The sequence below is a fragment of the Lepisma saccharinum genome, chromosome 17, assembly GCF_977018435.1.
Source record: "Lepisma saccharinum chromosome 17, izLepSacc3.1, whole genome shotgun sequence".
Lineage (NCBI taxonomy): Eukaryota > Metazoa > Arthropoda > Insecta > Zygentoma > Lepismatidae > Lepisma > Lepisma saccharinum.
The window spans coordinates 29,679,740-29,693,244 of record NC_139245.1 but is presented as its reverse complement, the minus strand read 5'-3'; the positions used below and the strand labels follow the sequence as shown (position 1 = coordinate 29,693,244).

Below are 13,505 nucleotides of genomic sequence, written 5' to 3'. Positions count from 1 at the left end.
AATTTGGAGAACCAATGGAAGGAAACCTACAAAATAACCAAAAGCTGTTCTACAAAGTATTAAAATCGATGTGAACAGAGAAGCAATGTCCTCTTAAGTTCATAAAAGACAAAAGTGGTGACCTCCTCCGAAGTGAAAATGACATTATGGAAAGGTGGAAAGAATATTTCCAAGAATTGCTTGGAGGAAATATGGAAATTGGAGAAAAGGAGAAAGAACAGACTGAGGAAGAAAAACAGCAACACCGAGAGGAGGGAGAAACTGAAGAAGAAATAACTATGGAGGAGCTAAAAAGAGCACTAAAGAAAATGAAACTAGGCAAAGTGGCAGGACGTGACCAGATAGCACCCGAGATGCTTAAATTCATGGGCAAAAGTGGTCGAGACATACTACTCAAGATTATTAATCTAATTTGGAAAGCAAAGAAGATACCAGCTGAATGGGAGTGTAGTGTCATTGTGCCAATATTTAAAAAAGGAGATAATAGAGACTGCAAAAACCATCGTGGGATATCCCTATTGAGTGTGCCGGGGAAAGTATATGCGAGGATACTAGAAGATAGAATAAGGCAAGTGGTAGAGCCACAGCTAGACGAGGCACGGTGCGGATTCCGACCAGGAAGAAGCACACAAGACCTCATATTTACCATCAGACAGATCAGTGAAAAACTGATGACATATGGAAAAGAGGCACATATGGCTTTCATAGATCTAGAGAAAGCCTTCGACAACATTCCGAGGGATGAAATATGGAAAATACTAAAACAAAGAAAAGTTAGCAATCAATTAATTACAGCAACGCAGAGTCTGTATAAGAAATGTAGAAACTATGTCCGCACCTGCAATGCAGAGTCTCAAGAGTTTGGGACTATAGTAGGACTTAAACAAGGATGTATCCTTAGCCCACTCCTCTTTATCACCTTAATGGATGATGTTATTAAATCATGCAATGGGAAGGTACAGAAATTCAAGCTGGGGTATAGGTTTTTAAAACCAATATATATAAACCATTGTGCCTTCGCCGATGACATATTAATATTGGGAGATTCCGAAAGTAATTTACAAAAGAACGTGAAAATCTGGGAAAAAGAGTTAAAATAGAGGGGTATGAAGATAAATGATAAAAAGACTCAGACCATGATGATGGCACGACAGCCAAATATACATCAGATTGCTTTGAATAATGGAACGACATTAGAACAGACTACAGATTTTAAATACCTCGGGGTTATAGTGCAGCAAGGTGGTAGAATAGATGGTGAAATTATAGCTCGATCCCAAGCCTCAGGGAGACTCTTTAATGCGCTAAAGAGAAATTTCCTAAATAATCCATTAGTGACCAAAAATACGAAAATCCGTGTGTATAAAGTGATATATTTACCTACATTACTTTATGGTAGTGAAACCTGGACATTGACAAATAAACATAGGAGTAAAATACAGGCTTCAGAAATGAGATTTCTCCGCAAAATAGAAGGGAAAACAAGAAGAGACAAAATTAGGAATCAGACCATTAGAGCTAGCCTGGGCGTATTACCAGTGCTTGAGAGAATCGAACAGAACCAGTTACGATGGTTTTGGCACATACAAAGAATGGAAGACTCCAGAATAGCTAAACAAGCCTTGAATGCAAAGATGCAAGGAGCAAGACCCCGCGGGAAACCCAGAAGAACATGGGAAGAAGATGTGAAGGCAGCTGTAGAGGCTAGAGGAGGAGAGTGGAGGAGAGCAAGGGAGCTGGCCCGAGACAGAATCCGATGGAAGACCCTCTGGGAAACCTCAACACTGCAAGGTAGAAGAGGATCGACTAAGTAAGTAAGTATAATGTGTGAAAACAAAAGCGACAGAGGTCATGAACATTGTTTTGGAAAATGATTTCCAGCACTGTCTCCAGCTGAGTGGTGTATCTATAGTGCAGGGGAGTACTTTGAAGGGGACAATGTTCATATTGTACAAAATAACCACCTCGTATGTCTACAATTAATCTCACGTTAAAATGATATTATATGGTATAAGGCAGGGAGACTTGAATGAATATGAGCGGGCAAAAGTGGTCCCATGCACTACTCTATTGCAGACATTTTCACAGGAGAGTCTGTGGAGATCTGAACTGAACCTGAAGAAACAAAAGAAGTGCACATGGTGAGTTTTGTGCCTTCCTCTCCTGGTACCATAAGGTGAGTTTTTTCACAATGGAATTACAACCACCCCATGTATTCGACAATTACAATGTTTGCACATACGAATTTGATAAACTGTGCTATACAATTTGTTAGTATTGAACTCATGTGCATGATATTTTGACTCCCGCTTCAAACCTTTGGAGTCATCTTTCACAAACAATGACAAACTAGCAACGAATCCAATGAAATACATTCAAATATTTTGAAGGCAGTTAAGCCAACCAGAGCAATGGGGACAGACTGGACACCAATGCAGTCACATTGAACATAGCCCGAAGATATTTTGGTACTCTTCCAGCCACATCTTTCTGAAAAGCACTTTCACTCAGGCATTCAGTCTGCTGCATTATTGGTCGATCATGTCACAGAATTCTCTATTATTCCGCAACTCCATAACCAAATGAGCCACCTTGTATGGTGACTCAGACAGGTTAGGCTAGCTCTGTCCACTTCTAACTGCCCACATTTCTGGTTTCCAAAACAAAAACCTTGTATGCTGCTCCGGTGTTGGCTTTGCTGTCTGGCTAAGGTAAAAAACTTGGTGGCAAGCTGTAGCAGAAAATACATTCTAGTAGCGAAGCTGGATATGAGTTGTGGCCAGTCTCTTATTCTTGTTTGCACTTCTGTTTTGTACTGTAGTTTTAGGAATTATTATAAACTAATCTAACAGCAATCACAACACGTTCACTTTCAATTAACTTTCGTTTAGTCTTCAAATGCTTTAGTTCAAATGCCTAGTATGATATTCTTGATAGTTCTAATTCATAAATGCTTCCATACATCTGAGTCAATACATACCTGACTGACCTGCATGATCAAAGGTTATATCTATGACAGCAATCATGTGTATGGAACAGAAAACATTCGAATGACACTGGCCATTGTTTATATTTTCACAGCACAAACGACTTCAGTGTTCTGAAAATATTGCCTGAATAGTAATCTGGGATGTGATGCTGATTTAAACCAGTTGTAAGACATTGACTGGCATGTTTGGGATTTCTAAACAAGCTCTTAGTTACACCTTTGTATCCCCCAACCAACTCCTCTATTAAATTATTCTCTTCTTGTCAATCTTTAATGACACAGAAAAGCTATGTAAATGTATTCAGATGAATGGATCAAGAAATTTGCATTTGAAAGGAAATTAGAAGAGATCAGAGAAAACTCACATTGTATGACAAAATTCATATGTAAGCAAAACTTCACTTTAGCATGTATGTTTAGAAATGATATAATGATGAATGCACATGCAAATTCTTCAGATCCTTAATTATAAGAATAAATACAAAAGATTCAACAATGTTAGTATCAGTTTCCAATATTGCATCCTTCAAATAGGAACACACCAAAGTTAATTGTTTCAAGTATGGAAATATCGAATCAAATTTATAAAGGTGCCACAAACATTGAGAGAATAATAACTGTAATGCATTCATTGCAAATTACCTAGAGATTCATTGTAAATTACATTCTTTCAGGAGAGCTATGCCGGCACAGTAGAAGAAAGAATGGAAAGTTGTCCATAAAGTGTCTTCTAATACAAAATATATAAAAACTCAATAATGAAAAAAATGTGCCATTTAATTTTAACGGAACAAAGGAAAAATGTTTTCTGGCATTTTTTAACTAATGAATAAAAAAAATGTTAAACTGCAATTAAGATTTGGCTGGACCTTTGGCCAATGACAGGCCAGCTTCTTTCTAATTTTGCTCTCCTTTTGAAAAACTGCTATGATATTCCAAAATCTGAAAAATGACATCATCTTAGAATTTCTTCTAGAGCAATCACATGAATATTCATGTGGTTTGTTTCACTGGTGTCTAGATATTATCAATAGTTTAATAGACTTACGTAGCCACGAAACTTTTGAAAATATAGGAATTTTGAAGAGATTGCTTGATATACATATATTCCTGACATGTATGTAAGTAGATTGGTGTATGGTTGAGTTAAACTTCTTTTATTGAATTGTATTGGCCCATTATTTATTCTTTTTATCATTACTTTCCCTATTATCCTTGAGCTACTGGTAAAACTATATAATTAAAATTACCTAAGTTCAGTAGCGGCTCGTGCCTAAAATAACAGGTGAAGAAGTACATTTATAGGCAATGAAAAGCAAATAGTAAGTGTCAGTGCCCCCTCCACCCCCAATTTAAAACTTCTTTTTTGTCTTCATCTGTCCATCTGAAATGGTGTCTGCAACAAATTACACACTAAGTCATTTACTGGGTTCATTGTACAAACCACAGCTAAACACATGAACACAACACACGATAGGAAACGCGAAACACACACGCGGAACAAGATCTCGCGAGAACGCAACAATTTTGCCACAACCACTGGATGCAATGTTTTCTGTCGACGAGAGAACTGCTGCACCTAGATGGCGACACCCGTTCAATTCAATGCTAGGTGACTTCACCATTGCCATGACAACTGGCTAAAGTCTTCCGCAACCTGGCGGTGTCTGCTCTTGGTTTGTTTATGCTACGACGAACTCTTCACGTGCGTAGCGGCGAGCAGCGTACTATTTGAGTATTATTGTGTGCGTTCTGGTGGGAAATAGTTTAATTTAACAAGCAAATGAAAAATGTCAATATTAATTTGAAGATTAGGTGAAAACATCTGCACTTGTTGCACTTGGCCAGCCACCACTGCCTAAGTTATATCTTTAATCATCCTAAGGCCAAACTGGCCGAACACCCTTGGATGCTCATTTTGTACAATCACAAAGATCTTTATTGAGCGGGACCCTTATCGAAACTGGCTGTCCGCTACAGGTTAAGACAATAGTATTTGCAGAAAGAGGAGTTATTCTGCATGAACTTCGATTTTCTATCTTCTGCATTGATCAACATTTACAAAAATCAAATGAATAATTGCACTATTTGGCATTACAAAATATCATAAATATAAAGGTTAAAATAAATTACACAAAATTATAATGATACAGAACAGAGTACTTACATGATTGTTGGGGAAAGTTCCATCCTTATCAATCGCATTCACTTGGGTCACTTTGGTGCCGATAGGTTCACCTTCCAAGACTGTTTCTTGCTCTCGTTCAGTGAAGAGTGGGATTTCATCATTTACATCCTCCAGCATGATGTACACTGTGGCTTCAGATGCAAGTTGTTGAGCGCCATTATTCTGCATTATCACAAAATAGAAAAAGGCATGATGAATTTCTCACAGAAACAAATCATTTTGTGCATAAAAAGTATCTCAAAATTAGGTAAGAGTATAGAAATATAAATTTTGAGGATGCAAAATAAAATATTGTGCCTTCTTCTGTTTGTAAAATTACTTAATGTGAAACAATACTGTGTAAACAAGATATGACTTGTGGTTCAGAATGTTGGTGGATACAGAAAAACTTTATTGTGATACATAATTATCTCGTCATCGTATCATCGTCATTCTCGAAGTTCTTGCCCGCAAGGAAAGCTTTCAGATGCAAAAGGAGATGAATATCAAAAGGGGGCGAGGTCTGGGATATATACGGGGGATGAGGAAATGTTTCCAGCCAAAGTCTATAAGGAGTCTTTGCGTTGCAGCCGCCGTATGGGGACGAGCATAGAATTTCTGCTGTTGTGACACATTCCGTGCATTCAGAAACCCTATGACTTTAGCATTTGAAACATGGTGAGTGTTTCGATTTTTTTTAACATTATCGCAACCCACTACGAAGTGTCTGCACTTATGTCTACTCTACCACTGATGTCTCTGTCTTGCCAATGGGTCCAACTACTCGGCACGCATGCCCACTCTTGAGATTGCAGTGCAGCTGTGGCATAAATTGCAAATGGAACTTACTTTCTGGACATGCTTTGTAATATGGGTGGACTCGTTGACCAGATGGTGTCTGTCCTTTGCCTCCCTCACTCCCCTTCTCACTGTCATATGTCTTATCATAGGTCATCCTGATCACAAGTGGCATAACTCCATTGAAGGCAGTTTTATTATTAAAAATGATATTACAAATTAATGACAATAACAAAACATTTTCATTGATATGTATGTAGGATACTAGACACTCAAATCTTTAAAGTGCATCATCATACTAGAAAAAATTATAGAGTTGCTTAGTTTGTGCATCAACCATTTTTACTAATCATTTACTTCAGCTTATAGTAAATTAGCTGAATAGAGGTTTATCATCTCTTCGTCAGGAATCTAATTTTTGCTTGTGGCACCCCCCCCCCCTTGCTTTCCCCGGTAGCATAAGTAATGCTGTGTCTAATCATCACTCATTCTCATTATCTTAAAGTGGAAGAAAAATACCTAAAATAAAAATAGTTACACGTGTAGTTCTTGTTTAGTAGTCCATGCTATCTTCACTGAATTTTCATGTATCCGATGCTTGTTTTAGGAGTGAAGGAACAAAGACGAATGGTTATGACACCCACTCCCACTCCTCTTAGCAAATAATCCTGAGTAAAATCCACTTGATACCGTACGACTTCCAAATGATACAGAAAAATTAGTCTATATAATGATGATCATACGAATTTTATATCAAAGCACTAAATAATCCCATGCCCAAACTTCCAAGTTCGATCCCCCTTACTATGGGAATTCTGTGCCAATCTAAGACCTAACATTGATATCCAATATCTGAATATTCTCCCCTCAAGTGTCCCCTCAATTTAATGCTCAATATCCCCTCCGTAGTAGAATTCCCATGATAATCTAAGACAGTGGTTTCCAACTTCAAAAGATCCGAGGGCCAAAATTATATCCAAAAGTTGATTGGCGGGTCACATTTTTTTTTGGGGGGGGGGGAATTAAAAATTACAAAAAATTGTAAGTACTGTACTGAAAATGTAGTACTTTCGCATGACCTAAATTTCTAAAATGAGGCAATAGAAATAATGAAATCACAGATCAAAATTGTATAATTACAATTTATTTCACAAAAACCCAATACTTATGGATGAATTGAAAGAAATGAAAACACACCATACAAATAAGAATCCTTCGTAGTAAGTGTTCAATGCGAAAACTGAGGCCGATCTGCTTCTTTTATTAAAGTTGGAATGTCCACTTCAATTTCTGTTTTTGAAAGTCTGAGAAGGTGAAGCAGTGAAGAATCTACCAGTCGACTTCCGTAGCGGTTCTTGATGAACTTCATTGAAGAAAAAACACTTTCACACGTGTATGTGCTGCCGAACATCGATGTCATTCTTTGCCCAACACTACGAAGGTTTGGAAAGCGTTCCTTTGGAAGGTATTTGAAAAACTCTGGCCCCTTTTCTTGCCATTGTTGTTTGTAACGAGGTACAATTTTTCCAACATTCTTGATAGGTTCTATTTTCATTTTGAATCTTACGTTTTTTGGAGATATTGCTCATTTCGATATTTGCACAAACTTTAACAATCAGTCACAGTACAATCCGAGTTGGAACACTGGAAATCTCTCTTTGTACTTCATGCGTAGTAAAACAGATCTGTATAGCGCCGCTCTGCAGTTTGTTTCTAAACACAAAGAGTGAAGCCTTCGCTGAAGCGGGCGAGTTCATTCCGCATAGCGAAGGGGTAGAATGCATAGCGTGAAGAGAAAGTTATGTCACTTTAGATTCTTCTGATCATCATTATTGACTGCAGAATCAATTCTACCTGTGATATTTGTCTTTTTTCACAGAGCTTCCGTTCATTCAGTAAAAATAGAACGTATTTTAATAAAAATACACGGGCCGCCAGTTGGAAACCCCTGATCTAAGACTTAACCTTGATAGTCAAGTGCCCCCCGCCCCAAATACTTAATCTTCCCACAAGTATTCACATGACAATTTAAAACTTAATATGAACTGGGTGGGTACTGTCCCCTTCCCCTCCAAATAATACTTATTACCCACTGCTTACCAGTATTTTAGCAGTATATGAAGTGATTATTGTATATTAATGAAGTTCAACTTCTGTCCAATGTTGTATTGTTTATTCACTCAAATTTCCATCACAAAAAAAGCAAATAAAAAATATCCCCCCCCCCCCAAAAAAAAATTGATGGACGCAACCTGCATTCTCGAACCTGCCTGTGAGTACCCCTGCACAGATATTATGTTTTTCACTTTATTTCTACAAAGAAAGAAGTGAGTAACTATTGGAGCTGCTATTAGGAAATGCATGACTTGAAGAAAAGAGCAAATATGGAAACCTTGCACATTCAGATTATCATTGACATGCAACGGTTATACTGGGTGAGTCTTTTAAAAGAGGCCCCGTGGAAAATGTGCTCCTTGCATGTAGGCAACCTTGGTACACCGAAGAGAAGAGTGGGTTAGAGAACAGTCCAGGATATCGGTGCCAAGCATATTCGACAACATGACATGACATGACATATCCTGGACTGTTCTCTGAACCGCTCTTCTCTTCAGTGTACCAGGGTTGCCTACAAGCAAGGAGCACATTTTCCACGGGGCCTCTTTTAAAAGACTCACCCAGTATATATTCTATCAGTCATATGAACTTGAATGACAATACTAGAGCCACTGTTGAAGACTACAATTTTCTACATTATCGGGAATTTTAAATAAATACAGAGAAACTAGTCCTCACTTTTCCGCGATACTGTTTTTTTTTTTTTTCCCCCTTCCTTAGTTCCATTAATTTCAGTTGCCACTGCCATCATCCTCGTTGGAACTTGTTGCACTGTTGCTTGGCATGAGAAGCACACCATGCACATCAAGCATGCCAAGCAACAGTGCAACAAGTTCCAACGAGGATGATGGCAGTGGCCACTAAAATTAATAGAACTAAGAAAAAAACAGTATCACGAAAAAAGTGAGTATTAGTTTTTATGTATTTATCTATTACTGCGTCTCTCATTTCCCAATTATGAATCGGGAATTTTCTTTCAACAGTTTCAGAATAACCTTATTGTTGTGAAACATTTGACTTTTGTTGTGATTCCTACTTGAAATCCTTGTTTCATGTTCTGCAGAATGTTAGGTTTCCAAGAAATGAATACATATAGATTTAAAGCATAGCTTTCATTGTATGAACAAAAGGCATATTCTTCATCTGGTTGATATTCTGAACAAGAACCATATGCATCTTCACACTCCATCGTGCCATTTATGTAAGTCGACATACTGACTTTGTGCTCTGAACAAAAGAGGGAAGCTGTTGGAGCACAAACATAGTGCTGCCTCTTTAAGCAAGAATTTGAAACTTAGGAGACACTTACTTCTAGTACTGAAATGTTTGTACTTCATGCTTGTAGGTTATACATGAAACTCCATTTCAATGAAAAGTGGAGTTACACCACTTGTGCTCTAAACCCCCCATATATTATCCTGATGCACTTGTTTAGTTTTTAATAGGAAACAAGTAGGCAAGAAAGAAAATTATCAGTGAGTGACATTCGTCACTTAGAAATGAATCCTCAGAAATAATTTTGTACCAGAGTAGCACAACAAGCTGCATATGCTTGTGTGTCACTCAACCCAGGCTGTCTTATCAATAATGTGTATCATGTAATCTCAGACTTTTGGGTCTTGCATGCTCAGTGAATGCTTTCTTTTTTTTAACAGATGAGAGGTATGTGCAGTATGTGACCATATCATTTCAGTGCAAAATCACCCTGTCATGTGTAACTTTGGTCCAAAAGCTCCCTTACTTTGTTTTGTGAATGATTATACCAGTCTATTAAATGGATTACAAACAAACAGTCTTACCCAAAATGCTACTGAGATCGTTATGTTTTACCTATGAACTATTTACATGCACATACATATGTAATTCAAATTAAAACTTTTGGGAGAGGATGTCCCATCTGTCCATGATGCATATCATTGATTGAGAATAGCTAATAACACTAAACAAATAATATATAAAGTCTAATAACAGTTGAGAGAGTAAATCTGTTTCAATTTTATCAAGGAAATAAACTACGAAATACTGGTACCTTATTCTGCATAATAATAAAGTAAAACAACACAACTTCAGCACCTATATCCCATGATAGTTCACTTCAACCTTATAACAAACTAAATAAAGCAGACATGAATATTGTTGTAAACCCTTGAAATTTGTCTTTGCATCCATTTAGTGATAATATATCATGCACCAGATAATAGCATGAAAAAAGTAACTGCATGTATAATGATGTGACTCTGAAGAGAGGAGAAATTGAATCAATATCCTTAATTCTGAGGCAATGATAAATAACATACAGTGGGCAAATGTTGATAGAACTTATACATCAAATTTATGGGCATAGACACAGACATCTGCAAAGAGTATTTATGTGATAACACAGAAAAATATAATAAAGGATATGCTGTCTTTTGAATGTAAAACAAGCCTTCACTAAATCCAAAAGTATCAACTATATGAACACTGTAAGCAGATGCATCAGCATCTCCCGATACCAAAGATAACAGTATCAGAAAGTATGATACCACAGACACCAGTGTCGGAGAGTATCAGTTTGAATTCAATCATTGATAATAGCCAATACTTTTCCAAGGACCTCGCGTCTCTTGGAGCCTGCAAAATGGGACAACCCTTTTGCAGAGTCTACTATCCTGAGAAATGTGTAAAATGTATAGTAATTTTGCACAAGAATTTTGTATTTTGTTAGTAAATGACAGGTATTTTAAGGTGATTATCCCATATGTGAACTTATGTATATATTTTGAAGTAAAAAAAAATGCTAGATTGGAACATCAAACAAATGAAACGGTTTCAATATTCAAGTATCAGTGGGAACCAGAAAGAGTACCGGTCTTTGTATCCATATCACATCAATATGGTATTGCCTCAGGCATAAGAATCCACCACCTTAAAATTGTCACTGACACTAAATATGCACGTTATATAAATAGAAAAAAATGCAATTACCTCTACTCTGATGGTAAGATTATATTCCTTAATTGTTTCATAATCTAGTGGATGGTTAACTTTTATGTCTGCCCAGGTGTCTCCGTTTTCAGGTCGTTGTTGTAAATAAAACGTATTGAATTTATTTGTCTGTGCAGTTGAACCTGGCATTAGTCGGTAATAGACGGTTGGATTTCCTTCGATTCCCGAGCTGAGAAAACATAAAATAATGTTAGTAATGGTAACAAAACAAAATTAAGTTTTCTTCACACACTGCTGCTGAAAATGAAGAGATTAATAATATTTAAAATACCATAATTATGAATGTTATGTTCAAACTATGAAAAGATATAATTATATGTATATGTATAATATATGTATAAATATATGCATATATAATTATGAATAGTTACCAAGGCCTTAAATAGTAAAATCCAATATTTCTATTCAGTGAAAAATAATGACTTGGCAAAAATCTTAACTTCAGAAGAGACTTTTCACATTGCAGCAATTCATTAAAAATTATTCCTGTATTCAATCGAATTAATTCTCTTTGCAAAACAATTCAATGAAAATGCAAACTTCGTGTATCTTAAGTTTTCCGTTATTTCTGGACTAAAATATTCTTCTTTTTAAAAAATTATGGTATCTCAAAATAAAAACTTCTCTTCAAAATGACAGCAAATTGTTTCTCTGAAATCTTCATCAGTTATACAATTTCTCGAAATTCAAAATCAGGTTTTAAAAAAAAAATCTAGCACAAACTACATGCTTGCTCTCAAAACTGCTTCACAGCTTAATACTCAAAATTTCTAAAATTCAATACAAAACACGATCTGGAGTATTAATATTTTCTATACAGCACAGGCACAAATTAATACTAAACATTGCTGCTTTACATCTTCTCACACAATTACAAATGCAATCATGCAGCATTTAAATCAAAAGAGCGTTTTTTTCTTTTCTATGTATCTTTTTTTTTTATCAGCATCCACAAATTTTAACTAACAAAGTTCAACTACAAAACTACTAATAAAAACATGCTACAAAAATCACAAAAAATAGTTTGTTGTCCACAAAAAATATATGTATAATTTGCTGATGCTGTAAAAAATGTAATTACCTTGGTCAAACTCCTCAAGAGCGAAGCACTGTTTGTACGATTATAAAAAATATCATTTGATTTGTGAGCCCACACCAAGTACCATTCCATCCAAAGCGACTTGTACACATACTGTGCATGCTTTTTTAAAAGCCCATCACTCGATTATTTTATGCATATTGTTAACATGTCTAATGCATAATAAATAATACTTTCCTTAAAATATTAACAGAAAACTAAATTTTAAAGTGGTTTTAAATACTTTCTTTAAAACAAATAACTTTATCATTCAAATAAAACTGCACTGAATGTTGTCATTAAAGATAAATAGAATTGGCTAAAAACCTTAAAACCCTGTTAGCAAATATTGAGAGGACAGTTAAGCAATCATTGTCACAAACCAGTGCTTATAGGGAAGTAACGATGCTAACCAGATGGAATTGTGATTTTTGTGCAAAGTTGCAAGAAAAAAATCATGATGATAATAGAAGTAGGAGAAAATGTGTGGTAGCTGACAACATTCAGTGCAGAAGAATAAAAAAAATATATATATTAAAAAAAAGCTGATTCATATGTCTGAGAACAGGAAAATGTTGGCTGCAATACAAATTCCTGAAAATAAATACCTCATATCTGTGTTACTGTTCTCTCGTGTCTTGAGCCATGGAAGGCGGCAGAGAAATGAATTCTCAACACGCCACACCATTGAGTTACTAGCTAAGCTAGTCTATTTCCAAAAAACAGGAGGCAAACCTTTTACACATTACAGAACAGGGTAATTACAGCCACACACCAAGAACTGGACGTGCATTAGTGTGGGTAGTTAGCGTGCAATGATACAACTCCCACAGTGCCGTGCAAGGGTTCAGGCGTGCTGCACGGAATCAACCAACACTGAATCAGATGACAGACCTGGCTTTAACTGATACAACTTTTGTCCCAACTGGCATGTTTTCTTTAATGTAGATTGGTCCATAGACCACATGGTCCCATACTGGTGGATTGTTTGCACGATCCACAACATCGATTTGAACTTCCACCGTTCGGGATAAGGAGGGAAATCCTTTGTCCTGAGCAGTCGCTTCCAACTTGTAAGTTTCTCGCTATTAAAAATGTACAACAAAAAAAAAGAAAAATGTCGTTGTTAGTATTGTTAGTACTCATTCTAACTGAAAAAGTGGGTCAGTTATTGGGGTTTGGAGTGGGCAAAAAATTGTTATATGCAAAAAAACTGACGGTTGCTCTTCTGTCGACATCTCCACCGGTGCCATGCTTCTTCAAAAAAGAATACGTTACTAGGGAGGGTTTTGCTTGGCTTCTATCCTTAAAGGGGGTGGTGTAACGTGTTCTAACGAAAAAGTATTTTAGAAGGAGATTTGGGTTTCCAG

The 13,505-nt window shown here is 36.4% G+C and overlaps 1 protein-coding gene across 9 annotated transcripts in view; it reads right to left on the bottom strand.

Moving 5' to 3' along the window:
• CadN (neural cadherin) overlaps nucleotides 1-13,505 on the bottom strand; it is a 1,297,121-nt gene that overhangs the window by 916,613 nt on the left and 367,003 nt on the right. For 5 of the 9 annotated variants that reach the window (XM_083139245.1, XM_083139248.1, XM_083139246.1 and 2 more), the window contains 3 exons: nucleotides 13,030-13,220; nucleotides 11,037-11,226; nucleotides 5,157-5,339 (listed from right to left, as the gene is read on the bottom strand). In XM_083139245.1, the coding sequence (XP_082995371.1) occupies nucleotides 5,157-5,339; nucleotides 11,037-11,226; nucleotides 13,030-13,220 (564 nt within the window). The remainder of the gene's footprint in view (nucleotides 1-5,156; nucleotides 5,340-11,036; nucleotides 11,227-13,029; nucleotides 13,221-13,505) is intronic. The other 4 variants (XM_083139244.1, XM_083139247.1, XM_083139253.1 and 1 more) reach the window with 1 other exon arrangement.